The 27677-nt window shown below is 43.3% G+C and overlaps 2 protein-coding genes across 3 annotated transcripts in view; one reads left to right on the top strand and one right to left on the bottom strand.

Moving 5' to 3' along the window:
- Positions 1–10835, bottom strand: part of Derl1 (derlin 1) — a 33904-nt gene extending 23069 nt beyond the window's left edge. The window contains exon 1 of one of the 2 annotated variants that reach the window (XM_090339336.1): positions 10773–10835. In XM_090339336.1, coding sequence (XP_090195462.1) covers positions 10773–10775 — 3 coding nt within the window. In that variant the 5' untranslated portion in view covers positions 10776–10835. Of the gene's footprint in view, positions 1–8623; positions 8970–10772 lie in introns of those variants that run through there. The other variant, XM_090339335.1, reaches the window with a different exon arrangement.
- An 8200-nt stretch (positions 10836–19035) lies between these two features.
- Tbc1d31 (TBC1 domain family member 31) overlaps positions 19036–27677 on the top strand; it is a 58710-nt gene continuing 50068 nt past the window's right edge. Inside the window, exons 1-2 of the mRNA XM_090339337.1 lie at positions 19036–19168; positions 22246–22392. Coding sequence (XP_090195463.1) covers positions 19092–19168; positions 22246–22392 — 224 coding nt within the window. The 5' untranslated portion in view covers positions 19036–19091. The remainder of the gene's footprint in view (positions 19169–22245; positions 22393–27677) is intronic.

A 27677-nucleotide genomic window follows, 5' to 3' on the forward strand; every position in this document is an offset into this window, starting at 1 on the left:
TCAGACCCCCCCCCCCAAAAAAAGAGGATGAGAAGGGGGAAGGAGGAGTCTAACAGATTACCAAGCAAGAAAATGATGAATACCTATATGCCAAATGCTGTTAGTAAACTGTACCCCACCCCTTTATTTAATACCAATATCTATAAAGTCTCTCTCTTGAATCAAGGCCTGTAAATAAGTTTGAGTAACAGTACCATAATAATTTACTATTTTTTTTTCTTAAAGACTATTCACAAGAAAAGGTCCTTGGAAGTGGTGCTGTGGCTCAAGAGATACAGTACTAGCCTTGAGCTGAAGAGCTCAGAGATAATACCCAGGCAAAGGAAGAAAGAAGGAAGGAGGGAGGGAAGGAAGGAAGGCGGGAAGGCAGGCAGGCAGGCAAGAAGGAGAGAGAGAGAGAGAGAGAGAGAGAGAAGGAGGGAGGGAGGAAGGGAGGAAAGGAGGGAAGGAGGGAGAGAGAGGGAAAGAAAGAAAGAGAAAGAAAGAAGAGAGAGAGAAAGAGAATGAAAGGGGGGAAGATAGAGAGGAGAGGGGAGGTGAGGGGAGGGGAGGGGAAAGAAAAGATCCTTTAAATTCATTTTTTAAAACTGAAAGGCCATCAGGTGTTGGCAACTCACTTTTGTATTCCTAGCTATTCAGAAGACTGCCATCCAAGTATCCTATTTTGAAGCCAGCCTGTCAGGAAAGACCTTCAGATCTCCAATCAATCACCAAAAAGCCAGCTGTGACTCAAGTGGCATAGTACTAACCTTGAACAAAATAGCTAAAGCTATGAGTTCAAACCCCAGATGGGCACAAGAAAAGAAAAAGGCAGGGTGCTAGTAGGTGGCTCAAAATCCTACTCAGGAGGCTGAGATCTGAAGATAGTGATTCAAAGCCAGGCAGGCAGGAAAAGTACCTGTGACTTATTTCCAATTAACAAAAGCTGAAAGTGGAGCTATGGCTGAAGTGACAGCGCACGAACCATGAGCAAAACAGCTCAGAGACAGCACTCATGCCCTGAGTCCCTAGACTAGCACAAAAAGACAGAAAGAAAATGGGAGGAAGTATTCAATATCAACTGCACAGAAAAGCAAACCTGTGTGAACCAAAAAGTATCTGTGTTCACTAAGACAAGAGAATATTTGCAGTAGCACTATTTAGAAGAGCTAAAACTGAATATATCCAGAAGATCTACTAAACAGTAGAGTAGTACATAAATCATGATCTATTCACATAGAGAAATAATAACGAAGACCAGCACTCCATACGGGACTGTGATTCTCCTACACAGTTGATAAAAGCAACTAGACTAGACCTAACTCTACCCACTGTGCAATTCCATTTATAGAAAGTACAACACTTCCCAGGCTTGCTAATACATGCCTGTAATCCTAGCACTTAGAAATGAAGTTAGGAGGAATAGGAGTTTCAGGACAGATGGGATACGAGTCCCTGTCTCAAAAAAAGGAGTGACAAGAAGGAGGTTTAACAGTGCTGGTAATGTCCAGTTGCTTGAGCTAAATGTTGGTTATTAAATTTCTGAAAACTCAACAAACTACAATATAGTTTCCTGTATGTATTTCCTGTATATATTTATTATATTGTAGTACAATAAAATATATAAAATGTATTTGTTGCATTATATATAATCTAGTGCAATGTTGCACTGTAGTAAAATAAAATTATACAGGAAATACATAATACAATAAAATGTTAAGGAACAGAGCCATGATCTGCCAGGTAGCCTTACTACAAGAGTACGGGATTGTTGAGGAAGGACTTTAAACTGCTCACGTTGAAATGCTAGCCACTAAGACTTTAAGTCCAAACACTGACGCTACTACGTTGCTCAAGTCAAGTTCATTCTTTCTCCAGGTACATGTGAAAGTCTCTTTGTCCCCAAATACTCATAAATCGGCCTGCTAGGGTTACAGTCATTACATTAAATGTGATCAAGAAAGGAAAAGCATATGTGTGCTTTATAATCCAGCACTCAGCATGCTGACACTGGGCTACACAGCAAGAATCCTATCACAAAAAGGAATCTTACTATCTATGAAGAGAAGATAGTAAGGTTGAAATTACTGGCTGATAAATAAAAACATTAAGCTTTTTTTTGGGGGGGGGGGGAGTTGGTCATGGGGCTTGAACTGGGGGGCCTTGGCACTGTCCCTGAGCAATTTTGCTCAAGGCTAGCACTCTACCACTTTGAGTCACAGCTCCACTTCCATTTCTAGTAGTTAGCTGAAGACAGCAGCAGTCCCTCAGACGTTCCTAACTGGGCTGGCTTTGAACTGTGATTCTCAGATCTCAAACTCCTAAGTAGTTAGGACTACAGACATGAGACACAGTGCCTGACAGAAAACTATTTTTTTTTTGTAGCCTGCCTACCGAGACTATTTATTGGGCATTACATAATTTCTCTGTATTCTAGCTCATAGAGGTATGAAGATAAGATATTTCCTAATTTGAAGGTACTTGATTTTGTGGTTTTTGAAATTAGATCCATTTGACTCACTGAAACAGAAATACTGCAGTTGTCTATAAAATGCACTAACATATCTCAAGATGATTATGAGAAGTGAATGAGATAGCACATATTAAGGTGATATGTTACCTTGTCCAGAGAGATGAGTACCCCGGTGTAAGCAATTGTGGGAAGGACAATCTTAGAAAACAATAGGAGAACAGGAAACTGCCACCTCCTTGTAACCAGGGACCAACATGAAGGTGCTGCATCACTGTAAACTATTTGGGTATAAGAACCACAAGATTGAGGATCTGAGAATAGAAAAGGAACAGTGGGCAGCTATGTAACAAGTTTTAACACCCATCTATTTCAGAGGAAATCTTTTGATAAGGAGGAAAATAATTTACTTCCTCTTTTTTCAAGCTGTTATAGATCTAACTTCTAAGGAAAAGATAAGCTTCCCCTAGGAGAAACTGAGAAAGCACACCACAGATTTTCCTCAACAATGTAATTTACAAATGAATTCCTCCAGATAGGATGAGAGCTCAACTTGTTGGAGTAGACTAGATTTGGAGCCACAAGAAATGGAAACAGGGTACAATTGTAAGTTTTTCTGCACATGGGCAGTCAGTACACTGGCCTGCCTCCTGCCAGCTGCTCCTCCCAGTCTCCAGGTAATAGGCCTGGTAGAAACAATGTAAGGAAGGTGGAAAACTATGAGAGGTGGGGTTTTAGTGATGATTATTTCTAATCAGTTCCCCACTTTTTCATATATGTGCCAGTGGTAGGGCTTGAATTCAGGGCCTCATACTCTTGCTCAGCTTTTCCCCCAACTGGCAGTATACCATTTGAGCCAGATCACTTTTTCCAGTTTTTTACTAGTTAACTGAATGTAACAGTTTGAGAATGTGTCAGCTTGGGCTGGCTACAAACCTCTACCCTCAGATCACATCCTCCTGAGTAGCTAGGATTATAGATGTGAGCTACTGGTGCCTAACTGCTCCCCACTGCAGGCTATTATAAAGGCTTTTTCATGCCAGGCACCGATGGCTCATGTCAGTAATCCTAGCTACTTGGAAGGCAGAGATTTGAGGGTCACAATTTGAGGCCAGCCCAGGCAGAAAAGTACCTGTAAGAGTCTTATCTCAGCCGGCACTGTGGCTCATGCCTGTAATCCTAACTACTCAGGAGGCTGAGATCAAGGCTCAAAGCCAGCCCAAGCACTAATAAGTTCATGAGACTCTTATTTCTATATAAGATAATTAATCACCAGAAAACCAGAAGTGGTACTGTGGCTCAAGGGGTAGGGTGGTATTGATATGAAGAGCTCAGGGACCAGGTCCAGGCCCAGAGTTCAAGTCCTACGACCAACGACCAAAAAAAAAAAAAAAAAAAAGAAGACTCATTTCCAATTAACCACTCAAAAAAAACTGGAAGTGAAGCTGTAGGTTCAAAGTGGTAGAGAGAGCTAGCCTTGAGCAAAAGAGCTCAGGGACAGCACCCAGGCCCTGAGCTCAAACCTCACAACTGACAAAAAGAAACATAAAAACAGAGGAGAAAGGGAGGGAGGGAGGGAGGGAGGGAGGGACTTTCTCTCCCCCCCTCCCGTCTTTTCTCTTTTGGGTCAACTATTCTACAAATCTGACTATACAAGCAAGATTTTACAAGAGTCAAAGAGCCAATTTTGCCCTGGTCCTTCTCACAAAACAATGCAACCAGGGCTCCCTGTATACACCATTACCCAACATACCACCAGATACCAAGTGCACATATTTACTGAGATAACAGAATGCCATTCTGGCTGGGTCTTCAGTCATGTTCTGACTTCAACTGCCTATTGCTATCTTCACCTGGACACCTAAAAAGCACCTCAAAACTTAACAATGAGGGGCCGGGAGTTTGGCCTAGTGGTAGAGTGCTTGCCTAGCATGCACAAAGACCCGGGGTTCCCCGGGGTTCAATTCCTTGGTACCACATACTTAGAAAAAGCCGGAAGTGATGCTGAGGCTCAAGTGGTACAGCTCTAGCCTTGAGAAAAATCCAAGGACAGCGCTCAGGCCCTGAGCTTAAGCCCAGGACTGGCAAAAAAAAAAAAAAACAAACAAAAAAAACAACTTAACAATGAGCCAGGCACCACATTAATTCTAGCTACTGGGGAGGGGAAGGGGCGTGGCTTAGATCTGGAGATGACTCAAAGCCAACCAGAGCTACCCAAAACTAATCATGATTTTTTTTTTTTTTTTGGCCAGTCCTGGGGCTTGAACTCAGGGCCTGAGCACTGTCCTTAGGATTTTTCAAGGTTAGCACTCTGTCACTTGGGCCATAGCACACTTCCAGCTTTTCTATGTATGTGGTACCGAAACCTCGAATTGAACCAGGTCTTCGTGCATCCTAGGTAGGCACTCTACCACTAGGCCAAACTCCCAGCTCTAATCATTAGATTTTTTTTTTTTATCTCCAACTAATCACCAAAAAGCTGGAAGCAGAGTTGTGGCTCAGTAGCAGAATATCAACCTTGGGTGTAAACGCTATGCTCTGCGTTCAAGCCCTAGGATCAGCATGCACACGCACACACGCACACACGCACACACGCACACACGCACACGCGCGCACGCACACACACACACACACACACACACACACACACACAAAACCTTAAAAATAACCTCTATCCATACTTCTCCCTGAGCCTGAGCCTCCCTAAACATTTCCAGTCTCAGTAAAGGGCTGTGCTATCTACTCGGCTGCTGCTCTGATATCATTGAGTTTTCTTTCCTTCATCTACATTGCACTCAGAGGGTAATTTTTTCCACTCCACCTGCCAAATCTATTCACATTCATCCACCTTCTTGTTATCCTACCTGTGTCTACTTTCACTGATCATTACCTAGCCTTTCCCCATGCACCATCCCATTCAGTATTCAAGGCAAATCTGTCAGTCCTCTATTCAAAAGGCTCCCAGATTTCCCAGCACCTTCAAAATAAAGGAGAGTGCCTCCCTACCATATACAAAGCTCTGGGCTTGGTTCTTAAAATAGAAATAAATTTAGAAATCAGTATTGTTCCTGGGTACCAATGGTTCGTACCTGTACGAACCAGGTGGCTGAAATCTGCAGATATTGGTTTGAAGCCACCCAAGCAGGAAAGTCCATGAGACTCTTATCTCTACTTAACTACCAAACCTAAAAAGTAAAGTTCAAGCCTTAATATGACACACACCAGCAACTATGATTTCTTTTCTTTTCTTTCCCAGTCCTGGGGCTTGAACTCAGGGCCTGGGCACTGTCCTTGGACATTTTTTGCTCAAGGTTAGTGCTCTGCCACTTGAGCCACAGAGCCATTTCCAGCTTTTTCTGAGTATGTAGAACCAAGGAATCGAACCCAGAGCTTCATGCACGCTAGGCAAGTACTCTACCATTAGGCTTCGCTCCCAGCCTCTATGATTTATTTCTAACATACTTTGCCACCTTCACTTTACCTGTGGCTAATCCTCATCCCTACAGCTGAATCTGAACCACCACAGGGTATTCTGTCTATTCTGAGATTCTGCCTCTTAGACTTTCATTTACTATTTCTTCTATCTGGAGGGTTGTATCTAAAATCTCATCTAACAAAGACATTCTTTGGAACACTCTCAAATATTACACCTTTAAGTCACCCTTAATCACATGCCTTACTGCTGGTTCTTTTCCCATAGAAGCAGGAATCTTTTCTGTCTTACTCTCTATTATATCTCAAATCACTGTTAGAGCTCTACTTGCAAAAAGAAAGTGCTCAACTGTTTCCCATATATAACTACCAGCTTTGTGCTAAGCACTACTTTAATTTTAGGTAATAAAGGCAGTGGCAGAATCTGGTTGTCATGGAAGCTCTTTCTGAAGAGAAGCAGACTATCGATTGAGTACCTGTGGCTTAGGCTTGTAATCCTACCTCCTTGAGAGGAACGAGTCTGGGAATGTGGTTTAAAATGAGTTGTTTGCCTAGCATGAAGCCCTGGGTTCAATTCCTCAGTACCACATCCATAGGAAAAGCCAGTGGTGCTGTGGCTCAAGTAGTAGATTGCTAGCCTTGAGCAAAAGAAGCCCAGGGACAGTGCCTGGGCCACCGTGAGTTCAAGCCCCAGGACTGCCACAAAAAAAAAAAAAAGAAATAAATAAAAAAAGAGACCTAAAGAATATAAGAGGCAAATGAGTATGTCATTGCTATCTTCCTAAGACAGAGAACATGTTCAAAAAGTCCAAGGAGGGGGCCAGGAGTTTGACCTAGTGGTAGAGTGCTTGCTTAGCATACAGGAAGACCCAGGTTTGATTCCTCGGTACATGTACATAGAAAAAAGCCAGAAGTGGTGCTGAGGCTCAAGTAGTAGAGCTCTAGCCTTGAGAAAGTCCAAGAACAGTGCTCAGGCCCTGAGCACAAGCCCAAGACTGGCAAAAAAAAAAAAAAAAAAAAAAAAAGTCCAAGGAGGGATCCAGGTAGGGGCTAGAACAGGTAGTCTTTGCTCTCAATTTAATGAATTGGAAAGACATTGGAGAATTCTAGGCAAACTCTTACAGGATGTGATTTATGTTTTTAAAAACTCACTCTAGCTGTCCAGAGAATACTGAAAGAAATACAAATAAAATGAAAATGGCTTGCAATGGAGAATGAGAAGGGTTGGAGAATGAGGAGCGTTTGTATTCTGGCTACATTTAAGGTAGAGGTGATAGTGTTAGGATATTCTGATTGTAAGGTGCTGAAGGCTCACGCCTGTAACTATTCAGGAAGCTAAGATCTGAGGATCCTAGTTGGAAGCCAGCTGGACAGGAAAGTCTATAAGACTTATCTCCAATAAACTACTCATAAAAACCAAAGTGTCGCTGTGGCTCCAAAGGTAGGCCTTGAGCAAAAGCTCAGGGGCAGAACCCAGGATCAGAGTTCAAGCTCTCGGACTGGCCAAAAATAAAAATAAAAAGTGAAATGTGAGAGGAAAAAAAAGTCTAAGCATGGTAGTATATCCCTAGGACCTTGTGTCAAAAACAAAATAAAATAAAAGCCTACTCTAGTATGTTGGTGCATGCCTGTAATTCCAGCACTTGGAAGGCAAAAGAAGGAAGATCATCAAGTCCAAGCCAGCCGAGGATACACAGACAAACCCTGTATCAAGAGTAACAAACCATACCCACTTGGGTCCTTAAAAAAAAAAAAAGTCAAGAATGACTCCATGACTATGAGTTTTAATTCTCTAGTAATGGAGCTTCTAATTTACTTCTATGGCAAATGGGGAAAGGAGGATAATTTTGGCCACGTTGGCTGAGATATTGCTAGTCATTCAAGTGCCAATTTCCACAAGTCTGGGGGATGAACAATCTGAGAGTGCTAGACTAGAGATATCTATATTTGTAAAGTGACTACTCTTCTGTTATATCGAGTTTTAAAGCCATGAAGCCGAATGAGATGAGGTCTTATAACTCCCCTGGAACACATCCAACCATTTAAGTCAGGAAGATGAGGACAGCCAACAACTAAGAAATAACACCGAGGGAGGAAGGGAGGAGGATGACAACAGTGTTATCCACAGGCTAAGTAGCGCTGGAATCAGTGTCACTTCTTGGAATCTCACCTGCCACCGGGGTAAGGTTTAAAATCACAGACTCCAATGGATTAAAGACGACCTCCAGAAAACTACCAGCTCTTGTCAAGAACGATATTCTAAGAAATCAATCGGGACTTCCATTCCTGGAACAATTTATCCTTTACCCCAAAGTCCCTCACACATCCAGTTACTACAGGCCTGATGCCAGAGGCAAGCACAAGACGGACGCTTCGTATAGCTGACTTGAAACCCTTCACGGGCGGCTAGGAAAACTCCATTTACATGAAAACAACTCAGAAGTCGGTCAAGTGGACAACCTCTGCCCGAACTGGCACCACACTGCCCGCGTGGATGACAGAGGGAGGCCCTGGGCTCTTCTCCAAGTGGCCCCAAAGTGCAAATCACCGCCGTCCCACAGAAAAGACTACGGGAATCCCGGACCGACCCCAGAGCGCGGGAGGCGGGAAGCGCCGCCAGTCCCCTCCCGGCGGGCCCAGCCCACAGCTGCAGCGCCGGACCCTCGCCGGACCCCGCCCTCCACCGCTGGGTCCCGTCGCGCTGCGCGTCCCGGCCGCCCCCCGCCCGCCGCCCGCCGGTACCTGGAAGCGGTAAAGGAAGGCTTCGGGCCACAGGAAGAAGTAGGCCGGGCTGATGAGGCCCAGCTTGCCAACCAAGGGAACCGCGACGGTGGCGGCGAACCAGTAGCGCGTGATGGCGGGGATGCTCCTGAACCAGTCCCCGATGTCGGACATCTTCGCCTTTCACGTGGCCAGGCTGCGCCCCGCCGTCCGTCTGCCCCTGCCGGCTCCCCGCACTGCGCGGCGGGCTCCGCGACTGGAAAGGGTCCAGGCGGAAGCCGCCAAAGCTGCGGTGCAGAAGGCGGAGACCGGCGGACGTGGCGCCACCGAATTCGGACGAGCGAGGCAGCGGCGTTCCGCGGAGAAACTTCCTCTTCCGGTGGGAGAGGAACACGTGACCAGAAGTCCCGCCGCTTAAAGAGACAGCGCCGATTTTCTTTGCTACCGAGCAACGGAGTCTCCTCCTTCTTGGGGCGGGGCCAAGGGTGGGGCGGGGCCACGACTCTACTCGAGGCGAAACGGTGGTTGCCAGGGGCAACGGCAAGGCCTGCCACTAAAAGGCCCAGCCCACTGCCCTTCTTCCACCTGTCAGATGAAGCCCTTTGCAAGACATTTAAAGAGGCAGGTGTGAAAGAGTCACTCTGCTCAAATGCTTGTGGGGCAGGGATATAGATCACACAAACCGGGGACCTTCTGTCCTGAAGCTCAAATTCTCAAGAGGATAGACGATAAGCAAATGAGCCCAGGAATTTAAATAAATAAACTCAGAGAAGAATCAAGAAAATAGAAGCCGGGCGTGGTGACTGACGCCTGTAATCCTAGCCACTCAGGAGGCTGAGATCTGAGGATCATGGTTCAAAGCCAGCCCCCAGCACTGAAGACCGTGCAACTCATCTCCAGTTAACCACCAGAAGGGTGGAAGTGTGGCTGTGGCCCAAGGGGTAGGGCGGTAGCCTTGAGTTGATGAGCTCAGGGACAGTGCTCAGGCCCGGAGTTCAAGTCCCATGACCGACAAAACAAGACCAAAAAATACAAGAACCTGTGCTTACTCTAATCCAGTATGGCCTCATCTTGACTTAATAACATCTGCCAAATGAACATCCGAAAAGAAAGTCACATTCACAGGTACCAGGATTTTGGTATGTCCCATGACCGACAAAAAAAAAAAAAAAGAGTAGGGTAGAGTAACAGGGTAGGGATAGAGAGGTATAGCAGAGATGACTTACTTATATAAAAATTACCATGCTTGTGGGCCCGGAGCATGGCTCACTGGTAGTGGGCTAGCCTAGCATGCACGATACCTGAGTTCGAGTCCCAGAAACCACATACACAAAAAAAAGACAGAAGTGGCACTGTGGCTCAAGTGGCTAACAGCCTTGAACAAAAAGCATCCAAGGGCAGTGCCCAGGCCCTGAGTTCAAGCCCCAAGACTAGCAAAAAAAAATTATCCTTGCTTACCTGGTATATTGTATGTAAGTTTATTTATTTGAAATAGGAAAAGGAAGGGGAAAAATAAGATAAATAGTAAAGAAGTGTGGGGAGAAAAACATAGGAAGGGTATGAATGTTCAAGAAGTAATATACCCACTACCTAATAAATGTAACTATAACCCATCACTCAGACAACAAAATGCAATTTTAAAAAATACCGTGCTGGGGCCGGGAGTTTGGCCTAGTGGTTAAAGTGCTTGCCTAGCATGCATGAAGATCCGGGTTCAATTCCTCGGTACCACATACATAGAAAAAAAAAAAAGCCGGAAGTGGTGCTGAGGCTCAAGTGGTAGAGCTCTAGCCTTGAGAAAGTCCAAGGACAGTGCTCAGGCCCTGAGCTCAAGCCCAGGACTGGCAAAAAAAAAAAAAAAATACCGTGCTGAACTATTTTTTACCTGTCAGATTGGCTAAATAATAATAATAATAATATGAGGGTTCACAAGAATAGAAACAATTCATACATTTATACTTACCCACACTGTCAATGTTTGTAATTTATCCTGAAATCACCTTGCAAGAGTCTTAAATTCTGTACAAAAATCAAATACAAAAAACAAAAAATACAAAAAAATTAAAAATCAAATAAAAAATAAAAAAATCAAATACAAAGTTATTTAACATTGCGTTATATAGAGTTGTAACGTATGAAAGCTATTGAATAAGCAATATAAATGGAATACCATGCAGCTGAAAGCAAAGAATAAGGAAGCCTCTGAGCACACAGGGAGTAATTTCCAAGATACCTAGGAAAACAAAGCAAACCAAAGTGTAAAATCGTTCATATAAGTTAATTTTCATATAAGAAAGATGAGAAAATAGAAGTACATTCATAGCTATTAGAGTGTGTGTTTGGTATACACAAAGCCCTAGGATCAATTTTCCTGGTACTGAAGAATACACATACTTAAACACATAATTTTTAAGTGCAATCTTTTTTTTTTTTTTTCCAGTCCTGGGCTTGAGCTCAGGGCCTGAGCACTGTCCTTGGACTTTCTCAAGGCTAGAGCTCTACCACTTGAGCCTCAGCACCACTTCTGGATTTATTCTATGTATGTGGTACCGAGGAATCGAACCTGGGCCTTCGTGCATGCTAGGCAAACACTTTAACTAGGCCAAACTCCTGGCCCCAGTGCAATCTTTTTAAAACTACATTTCAGAAAAATTTAGTGTGTATTAGATCCCTGTGAATACTCATGTAAAACACAGTTTAGATATCATAAGCAAGACTTTCCATTTGCAAGAAATATGAATTTGCAGACCCATCTTACAATTTATTTTATTTTATTGTAAGAATGATATACAGAGGGGTTACAGTTGCATCTTGTGGTTTTTTTTTTTTTTTTTCCAGTCCTGGGCTTGGGCTCAGGGTCTAAGCACCGTCGTTGGGCTTTCTCAAAGCTAGAGCTCTACCACTTGAGCCACAGCACCACTTCTGGCTTTTTTCTATGTATGTGGTAGTGAGGAATCGAACCCCAGTCTTTGTGCATGCTAGGCAAGCACTCTACCACTAGTCCAAACTCCCAGCCCTGAAACTTGTATTTTTAAATGTTTCTTCCTGACACCCCTACTCCCTCTTAAATACTATCGGTGCCCCTTGGGTAACTGTGATAAAAATGCTATTGTGGGGGGCAAACATACCAAAATCCTGGTACCTGTGAATGTGACTTTCTTTTCAGATGTATACTTGGCAGATGTTATTAAGTCAAGTTGAGGCCATATTGGATTAGAGTAAGCACCCCTTCTTGTCAGTCATGGGTCTGGGTGGTCCTGGGCCTGGAAGTTGTCCGTAAGCTCTTCAACTCCAGGCTTCGGCCCTGCTCCTTGAGCCACAGTGCCACTTCCGGTTAATTGGAGATAAGGGTCTCAAGGACTTTAGTGCCCGGACTGGCTTTGAGCCAATACCCTCAGATCTCAGCCTTCTGCTTGGCTAGGATTACAGGCATGAGCCTCTGTGCATGGAATTTTTTTTTAATTCTTTTTTTTGTTTATTTGTTTGTTTGTTTTTAGGAAACACCCTTTCAATGACAGGGCCAGGAGTTTGGCCTAGTGGTAGAGTGCTTGCCTAGCATGAACGAAGACCAGGGTTCAATTCCGCAGTACCACATACATAGAAAAAGCTGGAAGTGGTGCTATGGCTTAAGTGGCAGAGCTCTAGCCTTGAGAAAGCCCAAGGACAGTGCTCAGGCCCCGAGTTCAAGCACCAGAACTGGCAAAAAATACACACACACACACATACACACATACACACACACACACACACACACACACACACACACACACACACACACACACACACAGGGGCTAAGGCCAAGTAAAGATAGATCAGCCTGAAATATTTAAGAACTGAAGAACTTCAGCAGTAGCCGACAACTACAGAAACTGTCTAGAACAGACTCTTAGTTTGTCAAGTAGCAACCTACCCTGCTAACACTTTGATGTTGAAATTCTAGCCTCTAAACTGAGAAATTCTGTTATGATAGCACTAAGGAATGAATACAAGCCCCCACGCCAAGGAGTGAACTATTAATAACTTGTCTTTTTCTTGCCATTCAGACAATATGCTCCAAATGTCACCCACTCCATCATTCTCACTCATTTATTATACACAGATTTGTCCTACTTTTTTTTTTACCTAACACAATATCATTTACTTGTTTTCTTATTTATCTTTCTTAACTAGAAAGCAGACTCACAGGTGCCTACTCCAAAGGCTGAGATCTGAGGCTTGAGGTTCAAAGCCCAGGCAAACAAATCTGGGAGACTTTTTGTGTTTCTTTTTTTTTTTTTGCCAGTCCTGGGCTTGGGCTCAGGGCCTGAGCACTGTCCTTGGACTTTCTCAAGGCTAGCACTCTACCACTTGAGCCTCAGCACCACTTCCGGCTTTTTGCTATGTATGTGGTACCAAGGAATTGAACCCAGGTCTTCGTGCATGGTAGGCAAGCACTCTACCACTAGGCCAAACTCCCAGCCCTGTGTTTCTTTTTTATCGGTCATGGGGCTTGAACTCAGGGCCTGTTCAGTGTCCCTGAGCTCTTTTACTCAAAGCTAGTGATTGCTCTACCGCTTTGAACCACAGTACCAGTTTTCCAGTAGTTGAAGATAAGAGTCTCATGGACTTTCCTGCCCCAGCTAGCTTCAAACTGTGATCCTCAGATCTCAGCCTCCTAAGTATTTAGGATTATGGTCCCCTGCCCCCAAGAGGCTCTTAACCAGCAAAAAGCTGAAAGTGGAGGTATAGCTCAAGCTCAAGTGATAAAGCATTACCCTTGAGCAAAAATAGCAAGAGCTCAAAGCCCTGAGTTCAAGCCCAGTGCCAGCAAACACACACACACACACACACACACACACACACACACACACACACACACACACACACACACAATGCAAGAGCAACTACATTTTCTTCACAACTGAAACCCAATAACTAGAACAGCTCTTTACACACTGGGATCTCCATCAACAATGACTGAACTAGTGAATAAAGATCTTGTTTGTAAAAGGAAAGCCAATGAAACCCTAGCATCAAGAAAAAGAGAATGTTTTGCCTGGAGAAGAGAGCAAAAACAGGAACCCAGCACACATTGGAGCCAGAAGACTTCATGAAAATAAGTGATTTGAGATGTTTGGGCAGAAGTTGGATGTGTACTCTTGTTTAGTCACAGAATATTATTGCTGTTTGATGTGTAAATGTCCATATGCTCAACTGGCAAGGCATGTGAGGCCAGAATGCTACATCTGACATGTTTATTTGAAAGCAATCCAAATAGGCTGAACGCACATTTAGAGAGCTCTAAGAGAATTTTATATCTTGTACTTGCTGTCAAAAGCAAGAGGGAGAAATGTGTTGGCAAGAGAAAACATACATATTAAACAGTTCAAGTGCTTGTGTGAGGTTGTGAGGGGGCGGGGAGGGGGGCGGTTTCAGCCTAGGCCCATCCTGTTTATACTTTGGCTTGATTTGTTCTTTGCTTCTAAAAAGTTATCTATATATCTTGGGCCTAGCAGCACACTTCTCCAAGTTATAACAACTGAAAAATATCTGTCGGAATTGTCAAATATCCTGTGGCAGGTGTAAGCAGCCCTACTTAAGAAACCTAAGTTACTGGATGCCAGTGGCTCACTCGTATAATCCTAGATACACAGGAGGCCAAGATCTGAAGATCACAGTTCAAAACCAGCTCAGGCAGGAAAATCCAGGAGACTCTTATCTCCAATAGATTACTCAGAAAAAGCCAGAAATGATGCCATGGCTCAAGTGGTAGATCACTACCCTTGAGCAAAAGAAGGTCAGGTACAGTGCCCGGGTCCAGAGTTCAAGCACCAGGACTGGAGAAAGAAAGAAAGAAAGAAAGAAAGAAAGAAAGAAAGAAAGAAAGAAAGAAAGAAAGAAAGAAAGAAAGAAAGAAAGAAAGAAAGAAGGAAGGAAGGAAAGAAAGAAAGAAAGAAAGAGAGAGATGGATGGGAGGGAGGGAGGGAAGGAAAGAGGGAAGCAAGGAAGCAAGGAAGGAAGGAAGGAAGGAAGGAAGGAAGGAAGGAAGGGAAGGAAGGAAAAGAAACACATTATTTGTGATACTTGTCCCTCCTTTTTTTGGTAATTGTTTCACATCCTAGCCCCAGAGTATGCATGCTCCTTACAGAGTATTTTCTCCAGAAGTGTGCAGATGGAAACTTGCTTCTAGGACCTGTAAGGTAAGTCAAAGGACCTTCCATAGTGTGTAAAATAACTTATCTTTTGCTTTCTTTGTTTGCACCAGGAAATTGCAAAGCCAGGTGCCAGTGGCTCACAACTGTAATCCTAGCTACTCAGGAAGCTGAGATTTGAGGATTGCAGTTTATAGTGAACCTACAGAGTAAAGAATGTAAGACTTCCAACCAACCACCAAAAGTCAAAGATAGTGCTATGCTTCAAGTGGTAGAGTACCAACCTTGAACAAAAAAAGCCAAGAGATGGGCCGGGAGTTTGGCCTAGTGGTTAAAGTGCTTGCCTAGCATGCCCGAAGACCTGGGTTCGATTCCTCGGTACCACATACATAGAAAAAAGCTGGAAGTGGTGCTGAGGCTCAAGTGGTAGAGCTCTAGCCTTGAGAAAGTCCAAGGACAGTGCTCAGGCCCTGAGCTCAAGCCCAGGACTGGCAAAAAAAAAAAAAAAGCCAAGAGAGAACAAGAGGCCCTCTATCACACACACACACACACACACACACACACACACACACGGATAAGAGTATTGCTCAAACACAACATCATAAGCACAACAAAAACATGTAGAGAAGATCATTTTTACTGATGATAAAAGGCCACAGAGTAAATGAGTGATGCTGAGGAGCCTCTGCGATGCCATGCAGTGTAGCAGAGGACAGGGTGCTAAGTGCTGGGTAATTCTCCTATTGACCGTCCTGGGGTGGATGTGGGGCCTTTCCCGACACTGCTCAGAGTGGACACTAAAGAGAGGCTGCTATGTGTCCCTGGACTACTTTGCTATATAATAAATGCTTAGCTCAGTAGATTGGTCTTCCTCTCTTACAGCAATTAGAGGCATTTTATTTACTCATGGCTTATTAGAGTCCTGCCATGCTTGACTGATAGCTTGTCCTCTAAACCCAGAAGTTTCTAGGAGGCTGAAAATCAAGGCTAATTATTCGATATTCTGGGCAGCAATACCATTGAGCTTGGACTCCTCAGCCCTCTTTCCCGGAAGGATTTTCACAGTACAGTATTGATGGTTTAAGCTTCACCTACACAGCCTACCCACTTACACTAGTAGCGCCTATGATATTACAACTAGAAATTAATTTATCAGGCATAAACGTGGCAAATAATTAACCCAGCGATCAGTAATTAGGGCTGATTATAAAAATCATGATTCATTCGTAAGAGAGAATATTGTACAGCGTGTCTCAGGACCAAAAGGCTCTAGATTGTCCTGCATCCTAAGACAAGTTTATACATGACAGAGGCTGCACGCTCCACGTGGAAGGGCTGCACAGCTGAAGCATTTCAGGCCCAGCCCCTTCTGTCAGGGAACAGAGAGCTTCATCCTCTGATTTCCTCCTCCCTTTGGAGGTGGCATTTTAGAAACTCTAATCTATGTTGGCACTTTTCTCATTGAACATGGCCATGAACTTGCTGACAAGATCAACATCACATTTCCCCTCTGATAGTGTCACATCTCAGCTGTGGGTGCCACATCCTTTTGATTATACATGAAACACTGCCCTTGGTTGCTTTCATGTATATTTTACAAGAGCACTGAGAGGTGAATATTTATGCAAGCAGCTTGGAACATATCTCTGATTTTTTTTTTCTGACTCATTCTAAAGAGGTCACAGTTTACCTGCAATGGCTTCTGCCTCTTGTCCCCTCCTTGCAAGGTCACATAGCTGAGTCATCTCAGAAAAGGAAAACATTGCCTAGATTTGCAGCCATTAGCAGCATGACACACAGCTCTGCTGTACTGATGCAACAGAATTGTTTCATTTGCAATGTCAGTTTTCCCACACAATATGTCAATAAGCTCTCATCATCCAGCTGTTGCCTGTCTGGATTCGTGCTACAGTGACTGGCTCAATCAACTCCTCCTCTCTTTGTTGGCCTCCATAGGAACATGCACCCCATTCTACCCCAAGCCTCAAACTATTACCCACTATTATCAGAAGTCTCTGAGTTTCCCTAGGATGATGGGATCATAAGGTCAAACTCCTTGCAACCAGACAGCATCCTTTCATAGTCTGACTTATGCCTATCTTTTATTCTCTGGTCATTCACTCACACAGTAATAATGGTTATGCTGAGCAGTTTATTTGTTTATAGTCCACAGTACTCTGCCTTCAACTTTGCTAGGTAGGCCGGTGGGCTTTGAATACTCAATCTTCCTCCCTTAGCCTCTGAGTCTCCTTCCTGCCTTTCCACAGGTGCTGCTGTTTTCTTCCCCTCCTTTACCTTATCCCTCCAACCTGAGCCTATGATATCATTACCTCATGAAACACTTGCCCTGTTTTTCCCCTCCAATTTCATTTACTCTAGAAATAGAGATAGAATTCCAGCTCGGGCAACCAAGAAATAAAGAAGCCAAAAGGACGGTTGAGCTTCTGAACAATAAGAATAAGAATAAGAAACAGAGATGCTACCAGAATGTCCTCTTGCTATGGAGTTTGATTTGTTTTGTTCTTCGGCTTTTTCTTGTACCCTCTGTTTACTCACCATCAAGAGAAAATTGGAGCTACTCTGACAGCTCCCAGTCTGTTACTAAAGAAGGGACTCAGACCCACTCTTGTCGATATTTCTCTTGAAAATTCCACAGAATATAAAATATACATACTGAAATGAATCCCAAAGATAAGGAAACAAAGAACCTCTTCTTAATTTATCTTATCTGTATTCTTTACCTCACAGATGGTGTGTACACTTGCACATCTGAGAGAAGGTGGTGGGAAGGGCTCAGAATCTGCAGAAAACTGGCGAAAATGTGCAACAGTGGGGCCTATTAACTGCACTGGACCCCGATGAAAGTGAACCAAGCAGCTCATGGGCAGAAATGGGAAGAAGGGAATGGGAGAGAATGAGGGAAAGGAAGGAAATGCAATCACCTGAGGTATGTAAAGATAACCCTGCTATATATCACCTCTAAAACAACAATAAAGTAATATTGAAAAAAAATCTTCCGGCCACTTTACCTAACAACAACAACAAAAAATCCACAGGAGTGTTCAGATTGGCTTAGCTGAATCATGCCCCATCCCGTAGACCAATCATTTAACCACCATGTGGCAGGCTGAGATTCGTGGCCCAGAAGTGTGAGAAACCAGTGTATTTCTTGTGATAGGGTTGAGAATTTGTGAGGGGAACTCTAAGTTTTGCTGAGGAGGCAAAACTGCACCCATGGCACTGGAGTTTATTATTATTATTATTATTATTATTATTATTATTTAGTAACCTTGCTTTATTTTCACTGTTTTAAGTACATGTGCCACTTTTATAGCCAATTTTTAAAATAATGATCATTTTTATCATTTGCACTTGGCAATCCGTACTTCTTAGTATTAACTACCTTGTGTGAAACACAAGGAACTTACTGGCTCCCATTTTGTTTAGGTCTGTGATTGGTAGGTTGAACACCAAAATATAGAAGCCTTTTGTCAGATAACAGAATTGAAAAAAAAACAATCACCAGGATGGTGAAGAGGTCAAGTAGAATGGACTACTCATCTTTAAGTTTCTTAGAAGTCTGAAAGTTCCTGGAAAGAACTCTTCAATTTTCAATGCATTTGCCTCCTTGTTTTTCTATTTCTACTAAGTTGTCTTTATAAATCTTTTAATCCTAAACTCAATTTAGAACATAATACATGGACCACAGGGGGAAAAATGCTTCCTTTTTTGAGACATATATATATATACGTATATATATATATTTATTATTTTTTTTTAACCAGTCCTGGGCTTGAGCACTATCCTTGGAGTTTCTCAGGGCTAGAGCTCTACCACTTGAGCCTCAGCACCATTTCTGGCTTTTTTCTATGTACGTGGTACCGAGGAATCGAACCCGGGTCTTCGTGCATATTAGTCAAGCACTCTACCACTAGGCCAAACTCCGGGCCCAATGTTTTCCTCTTTTGGAGGAGAAAATTCCAGGAGATTCCCGAAGTACAGAATTCACACGCTCTTTCCTCCAGAAAACTACTATTCCCACAAGGCTTTGGACTTGGAGGGGCGGGGCAAGGGGAGGCAAGGGCCGCTCCGGCGAAAAGGCGGAGTCTGAGAGAAGCTGGTTGGTTGATTCCATTATTATAAAGCTAAAAGGGTGAAGTGGGCGGGGTCTGAGCAGACCCGGTTTTATGATTGGTCAGGACTAGAAAGGTCCTCACTAGTGATTGGTATGGCCCGCAGGAGCCTAGACCGCGGGGCTGGCGCTTGAATTTCCCGGGCCTGGTGCGCGGGGCTGACTGGGAGGCCACCGGGACGGTTACCCACGCTGCTGCTGGCGGGGCTCGCGAGTGGGCTTCGCCATGCAGAGCACGGACCTGGGCAACAAGGAGAGCGGCAAGATATGGCACCGCAAGCCCTCCCCGGCCACTCGGGACGGGTAAAGGCCGCGGCGGGAGGGCGCGGGCCGCGTCTGCGGAGACCCTCGCGGGGACCCTGTGGAAAGGGAGTGCGGGGCCCGGTGGGGCTCGGGTTCCGGCTCCGACCCTGCCGGGTGCGGCTCCTGTGCGGCCTCGGGAGTAGCGGGGAGGCCGGCGGCGGGCGGATTTGCGCCATTGGCGAAAGCCTGGACGCGTGGAACCCGGGGCAGGAAGTACCTGCGCAGTAAAATACCCGGCTTTGCATCTGCAGAAGCCGGACGTTTGCCCGTCCCTGACATGGACAGTGCTTGCTTGGGCACCTACTAGGTGCCGCACACGGCAGTGGAGCAAAGCGAGCTTCCAGCCCTGCGAGGTTGAGGCTGTGTGATGTTAGGAGTCGGGGGAGGAACTTGGAATCCGTTCGTTTTGTTGTTGTGAGTTCTCCGCCCCGTGTAGGCCCAGCCTTTCTTTTGTGACCTCAATGGGACGCCTTTGTCCCAAAGGGTGACCTTTTTTTTGGGGGGGGGGTTCCCCTTGCTTGCTGCATCCGTCTGCTGTGATGCTCTTGAGTTGCACGGCATCACCCGGAGTCTTGTTTTCAGGGGCTTTCGTTGCTGTTGTGTTGTCTTCCGTCTGATCTGTTGAACTTTTTTTGGTTGCTCCTCAACGAATGAACAAACTTGAAATGTTTACTCCTTTCTAGGGCCCAAAGTAATGGTGGTAGACTTTTTCATGTCATCATCCATTCTCAAAATCAGTGATGCCAGTGTACCACTAACTCCAGTGAATTTAAAAAAAAAAAAAAAAAAGTGCCTGCTGGGCACTGGTGGCTCACACCTTGAGTCCTGGCAACTCAGGAGACTGGGATCTGAGGATCCAGCTTCAAAGCCAGACCCAGCAGGAAAGTCCATGAGACTCTTTATCTCCAGTTAACCACCAGAAAACCAGAAGTGCTCCTTAAACTGGTGGAGTGCTAGCCTGAAGCAAAAGAGCAAAAAACAGCCCTCGAGACTCTGAGTTTAAGCCCCACAACTGACAAAAGAAATTTAAAAAAAAAATTGTCTAGATGCTGATAGTTCATATCTGTAATTCTAGCTACTCAGGAGGCTGAGATTATCACAGTTAGAAGCCAGCCCAGGCAGGAAAGTGGGTGAGACTGTCATTTCCAGTTGACCACCAGAAAACTGGAAGTAGAGCTGGTGGGCTCAATGTTGTAAAACACTGGTCTTGAACTTTTATAAAAGCTCAGGAACAAGTGTCCACCCCCTGCGTTCAAGCCCCAGCACTACGCATAGACACACACACATGCACACATACACACACAAAGCAATATGAAAAGTATGCTGTTTCCCTTATTGAGTTTAACTGTTTAAAAAAACTTTTTTTTCTATATTGCCCAAAATCCAGCCAACCTGGGGCCTACACATCTAGGTATGTGCTGTGCGCTACCATTGAGCTCCATCCCCTGAAATAAAAATTTTAATACACAATTTATTTCAGCGTGCTTTAATGAGAAAAATTTCTAATATTTAAATTCAAAAAATATAAAATTTTTCTAATTAAATAAAGAGTAGATTTTTTTTCCCCCTGGTCTTCAGGAACAGAATACACACACATATATATTATTTTAAGGAGTTATTTTGTGCTGCAAGTTCCATAAACAGGATTTTTTTCTCCCCAGCAGATACATTGTACAGGATCCTTCTCTCAAAAAAAAAAAAAAAAAAAGAAAGAAAAGAAATAAATAACTGTAAGGGGACGGGGAGCAAAAAGCAGTAACTTCAGACAAATAAAACTGTGTGTGTATGTCTATAAATAGATAGAAATGAACCCAGAGCTCTGGAGCTTGCTAATCTACTTCTACCAGTTGAGCCATGCCCAACCCCTTATTTTTCTTGATAATTCCATGACTTGAGATAAGTTGTACCACCACTCTTGATCTATGTGAATACTTTGAATGAAGTGTGAAACAGAAGTAGTATGAAAGTCGTATGTGGGGTTGGACGCATACCCTAGTTCTAGAGTGCTTGCCTAGCAGGCATGAAGCCCTGGGTTCAATTCCTCAGTACCTCATGTACACAAGAAAAGCTGGAAGTGGTGCTGTGGCTCAAATGGCAGATCGCTAGCCTTAAGAAAGCCCAAGGAGAGTGCTCAGGCTCTTGAGTTCAAACCCCAGGACTGGCAAAAAAAAAAAAAAAGTATGTAATCATTAATGAATATGTGCACAAATACAAGAAAGTAGAAAGAAGGGGGGAAATAAGTCATATTCCTGTTATTTACACATGACTGCTATTCAGATATATTCACCCTTTTCCTCCGTTTTTTCTTTTAAATGTGTTTGTGTACATATGTTTATATACATGCTCCAGTTGTTTAAAACCTAAAATTAGAGTGCTTTCCTTTTATATAACTTATTAAAGTATTTCATGTGGTTCTATATAGTATTGGAAATTCCTTAGTCTTTTCAGTAGCATTGTAATCTGTGTGGGTTTTAAACACATGACTTAAAGCATTCCTTCAGTGGGCATAGTTTGAGTACTTGTGCAGTGTAGGTCAACTACAGAGGCTATGTGCTGGGTTATAGTAACAAGCAAGCTATGGTCCCTGTCCTGCCAAAATATTGAAATAAATCTATTAGAGAGGAAAACAAAACTCACTTGTACTTTATTGGCTTTTGAAGAAATTTTATATCACAACTATCTGACACAGTATTGTTGTCCTCTCAAGCAATTATAGTTCGTAGTTATACATGTATTTTTTGGTTTGTCTTATTACTTTACTTTCTAATCTAAGCTCACCTGTGCAGCAGAACATGTCTATCAGTTACTTTTAACTCCTGGCTTGTCAGTGTCTGACATTCAGTACGGTTTTAAGTACTTGATGAAGAAATGAACAATAGCTACTTTCATAAGAATGATTTTTTGAATCCAAAAACCCTGATAAAACTGGTGGTGTGGGAGAGAAGGTAGGGGAGGGGGAGGAGTGGGTGGGCAGAAAGCCTTGACATACTGGAAACATATCCTATAAAAGCTATATTTTACATATAAAATAACAGTGGGTGTGGAACTTACTAATATCTAGTTTCTTGTTTTGACAGACTTATAGTGAACATCACTCACAGTACTTCCGATTACTATCCAAAAGTTTTGCGATTTTTGAATGTGGCTTTTGATGGCTTAGGAGATTGCCTAATTGCTGGAGACCATCAAGGAAATATCTATATTTTTGACTTACATGGAAACAGGTAAGCAGATTTTTTTTGTTTTTATAATACCTTTTTAAATAAGTTACTAATTTACAGGCTACTTGCTATTCATTATGCATTCAGAAAGCTTTATTAGTTTTTGGTGCCTTAGCAAACAGTGTTATACGTGATGAAAGATGAACGGAAATGATAGAAATATTTAGTTCAGTTTTGAGGGGATTTAAAGTACTGGTTCTTTTTTTTTTTTTGGCAGTTATGGGGCTTGAATTCTGGGCCTGGGTGCTCTTCCTGAGCTCTTCAGCTCAAGGCTACCACCCTACCTTTTGAGCCACAGCATCACTTCTGGTTTTCTAGTGGTTAATTGGAAATAAGACTCTCATGGACTTTAGTGCCAGGGCTGGCTTTGAACCTCGATCCTCAGATCTCAGCCTCCTGAGTAGCTAGGATTACTGGAGTGAACCACCACACCCGGCTAAAATGTTGGCTCTAATAATATCTCTACAGCTTATTTTTTTCTTTTCTTTGTCTTTTTTTTTTAGGTCATGGGACTTGAATTCTAGGCCTGGGTGCTATCCCTGAGCTCTTCAGCTCAAGGCTAACATTCTACCACTTGAGCCACAGTACCACTTCCAGTTTTCTGGTGATTAATTGGAGATAAGAGTCTCATGGACTTTTGTGTCCGGGCTGGCTTTGAACAATGATCCTCAGATCTCAGCTTCATGAATAGCTAGGATTAGTGGCGTGAATTGCCAGTGCCCGGCTTTACTTTTTCTTAAATTTAAAATTTCTTTTTTTCTTTTTTTTTTCCCCAGAGCTGAGGACCGAACTCAGGGCCTTGTACTTGCCAGACAAGGACTCTTCCTCTGAGCTAAATCCCCAACCCTTCTTTTTCTTTCTTTTTTTTTTTTGGGGGGGGGGTCAGTTGAGGCTTGAACTCAGGACCTGAGTACTATCTATCTCTAAGCTGTTTTGCTCAAGGCAAGTTCACTCCCATTTGAGCCATGGCACCACTTCCAACTTTCTGGTGACAAATTGGGGATAAGAGTCTCACAGATTTTCCTCCCAGACTGGCTTTGAACCTCATTCCTTAGATCTGAGCCACTTGAGTAGCTATGATTATAGGTGTGAGCCACCAATGCCTGACTTAAATTTAAAATTTCATATTACTAATCTATCTGTTAATTTCTGGCATTACATTGAGCAATTCAGAATAAGCATAATTACCTTGAGTATTGCTGTGGTATACTAGGTCTAAGAATTTTAAAGAATTGGTCTCTACTCTTCTTCCTTGTCTGTTCCCTTGTGGGAGAATTTAGTTATGAAGCAATTCAGGGGGACTGGTTAGTTAGGTGTCCATGCTGAGGGACTCAGAACATGAGAATGCTACAGCAACAGTGAGATTGTCTTCATGTGGGATGTGGCAGTGATGGGAAGTTAGTTTAATCAAGAGGGCTTTGATCCAATAAATATATAGATTGGGGAGAATGAAGCCATGTTTCTCACTATTGGAAAAGAAGCTTATATGAAAAGAGAGAATCCTATAGTATTAGATTAGAGTTTGATTTAGAGTTTGTGAACTCCTGTATATATATATATATACACACATACATATATACATATATACATATATATATATGTAAGGGGGAGGGGGAAACTAAATCAAGATACATGTGTAAGAATAAATGAACTTATATACACATGTATTTCATGTATTTCCTACTTTTTTATTTTTGTGTTGTTGCCAGTCCTGAGGCTTGAACTCAGGCCTGAGCACTGTTCCTGACCTTTTCTTGTTCAAGGCTAGTGTACTACCACTTGAGCCACACCACCATTTCTGGGTTTTTCTGGTACCGAGGAATTGAGTCCAGGGCTTTGTGCATGCTAGGCAAGCACTCTACCACTAGATCACACTTGCAGCATATTTCCTAGTTTTATCTATGCAGAGTACCTGGGAGTAGTAATACACTGGTGATAATGAAAATACCTAGTACCCAGTTCTGATTTTCTAAATACCATTATTTATTAAAAAGAATCAAAGATCATTGCAACAATGGCTGGGCACCAGTGGCTTACACTTGTAATTGTAGCTACTCAGAAAATTGAGATCTAAAGGATCAAAGTTCAAGGCTACACTGAGCTGAAAGTCTTCGAGTCTGCAATTAAAAAGTAGGACTGAGGGCCAGGAGTTTGGCCTAGTGGTAGAGTGCTTGCCTAGCATGCACGAAGACCCGGGTTCAATTCCTTGGTACCACATACTTAGAAAAAGCCAGAAGTGGTGCTGAGGCTCAAGTGGTAGAGTTCTAGCCTTGAGAAAAATCTAAGGACAGTGCTCAGACCTTGAGCTTAAGCCCAGGACTGGCAAAAAAGCAAAAACAAAACAAAAAGTAGGACTGAGGGCCGGGAGTTTGGCCTAGTGGTAGAGTGCTTGACTAATGTGCATGAAGACCCAGGTTTGATTCCTCAATACCACATATACAGAAAAAGCTGGAAGTGGTGCTATGGCTCAAGTAGTAGAGCACTAGCCTTGAGAAAGCTAAAGGACAGCACTTAGGCCCTAAGTTCAAGCCTCAGGACTGGCAAAAAAAAAAAAAAAAAAAAAAATAGGAATGGGCTGGGCACTGGTGTCTTATACCCATAACCCTAATTAGTCAGGAAGCTGATATCTGAGGATTGGGGCTCAAAGCCAGGCCAAGTGCAAAAGTTTGTGAGACTCTTTTCTCCAGTTTACCACCAGAAAACCAGAATTGGCACTGTGGCTCAAATGGTAGAGTACTAGTTTTGAGCTGAAGAACTCAGGGACAGTGTACTCAGGCCCTGAGTTCAAGCTCCATGACTGACCATAAAAAAAAACATAACGGGGGGCGGGGCAGGAGCATGGCCTAGTGGTAGAATGTTTGCCTAGCATGCATGAATACAGGAAACCCTGAGTTCAATTCCTTGAACACAGAAAAAGCTAGAAGTGGTGCTGTGGCTCAAGTGGTAGAGTGCTAGCCTTGAGAAAACTCAAGGATAGTGCCCAGGCCCTGAGTTCAAGCCCCAGGACTAACAGAAAAACAAAAACAATAAAAAAGATGGCATATTCTGCTACACAGCTGAGCTGAGTAGAAAATGACCAAAGCAAGACTTGAGATGAGGCAGGGTGATAAAGCCTGCCCTATGGCTCCACTCAAGTTTTTTTTTTTTTTTTTTTTTTTTTTTTTTTTGCCAGTCCTGGACTTGAGCTCAGGGCCTGAGCACTGTCCTTGGACTTTCTCAAGGCTAGAGCTCTACCACTTGAGCCTCAGCACCACTTCCAGCTTTTTTCTATGTATGTGTTACCGAGGAATCGAACCTGGGTCTTCGTGCATGCTAGGCAAGCACTCTACCACTAGGCCAAACTCCCGGCCCTCCCCTCAAGTTTTTGTTTGTTTGTTTGTTTGTTTTGTGGGTCACAGAGCTTGAAGTCTGGGCCCAGGCACTGTCCCTGAGCTTTTCAGCTCAAGGCTACTGTCCTACCCCTTGAGCCTCAGCCCCAGTTCTCATTTTCAAGTAGTTAATTGGAGATAATAGTCTCAAAGTCTTTAGTGCCAAGGCTGGCTTTGAACCTCAATCCTCAGATGTCAGCCCCCAGAGTAGCTGAATTGTTTTTTGTTGTTGTTGTTGTGGGGTTTTTTTTGTGGGGTTTTTTTTTTGTTGTTTTTTTGCCAGACCTGGGTTTGAGCTCAGGGCCTGAGCACTGTCCTTGGACTTTCTCAAGGCTAGCACTCTACCACATGAGCCACAGCACCACTTCCGGCTTTTTTCTATGTATGTGGTACCGAGGAATCGAACCTGGGTCTTCATGCATGCTAGGCAAGCACTCTGCCACTAGGCCAAACTCCCAGCCCCTGAATTGTCTTTTTAACAAAGGATTAAATACTGATTTTTCTACCCCACCAATCATTTTTTTCCTCATTTTACTGACTTCTAATGCTATCTCCTTTCATGTTGTTCTAACTAAATATCTGTCCTGGGCTTCCTTCTATATTCCAAATGCTCTCATAGAGTTTCTGATAACCATTAGCTACCTGTGGATTTTGAACAGTTGAAAGGTGGGTAGTCCATGACACAGTGTATTGTGTGTGTACAACAAAAATACACTATGAATGTAAAATTGGATTAAATGTAAATTGGAATAATAACTTAGGTACACACTAAATAAGATTTTTGCTGGTAAACAAAGCAATAGCTGAATTCTATAATATATATATGCATCTGAAACATGATGAAACATTGGTGTAATTTAAAAAAACAAAAACAGGCACTGGTGACTCATGCCTGTAATCCTAGCTACTCGAGTGGCTGAGATCTGAAGACTGTGCTTCAGAGCTAGCCTGGGCAGGAAAGTCTGTATGACTGTAATCTACAGATAACCACCAGAAAGTTGGAAGCAGCATTGTGGCCCAAAGTGGTAGAGCTTTAGCCTTGAGTAAAAGAGCTCAGGGATAGCACCCAGGCTCTGAGGTCAAGCCCTAGACCAAAATAAAAAGTATGTCTGGGCACCTGTGGCTCATGCCTATAGTTCTAGCTCCTTAGGAGGCTGAGATCGTAGAGATCACAGTTTGAAGCCATCCCAGATAAGAAAGTCCTTGAGACTCTTATCTCCAATTAACTACCAAAAAGCCAGAAGAAGAGCTGTGGCTAAAGTGGTAGAGCACTAGCCTTGAGCAAAGGAAGTTAAGGAATGAGCTCGCTCCCCTGTTCAAGCCTCAGGATGGGTATACACACACACACACTGACAATAAGTAAAACAGGGCTCTATTGGGGAGGCACTTACCAGTGGAAGGAAGGGAGACTAATAAAGATGAATGTATTGGAAGTAGTTTGTTTGAATGCAAGAAAATAGAACAATGAAAGCTGTTAGAAATGGGAAAGGATTGTAAGGGAGGGGATGAGGTTGATGGAGATACATTGTGTATAGGTATGGGGAAATGTTACAATGAAATCTTCCTTGTATGCTAATTAGAAAATGGTATGGCTTGTGCTGGTGCTCAACACTGCGTTATAACACTGAGGCTTCATTTAGATCCTTACACTCTTGCTTAGCTTTTTCACTCAAAGCTGGCTTTCTCCCACTTGAGCCATACCTTCACTTCCAGCTTTGTGCTGGTTAATTTGAGATTAGAATCTCTTGGATTTGTTTGTCTGGCCTTGTTTTGAACCTTAATCCTCAAATCTCAACCTCTGGATTAGATAGGATTATAGGTGTGAGCTACCAGAGGCTAGCTTCTTTTCACTTTTTTTTCCTGTCCTGGGGCTGGAACTCAGGGCCTGGGCACTGTCTTTGGACACTTTTTGCTCAAGGC

The sequence above is a fragment of the Megascapheus bottae genome, chromosome 9 (genome assembly GCF_031878675.1).
Source record: "Megascapheus bottae isolate mThoBot1 chromosome 9, mThoBot2.hap1, whole genome shotgun sequence".
In the NCBI taxonomy this organism is placed as follows: Eukaryota; Metazoa; Chordata; class Mammalia; order Rodentia; family Geomyidae; genus Megascapheus; species Megascapheus bottae.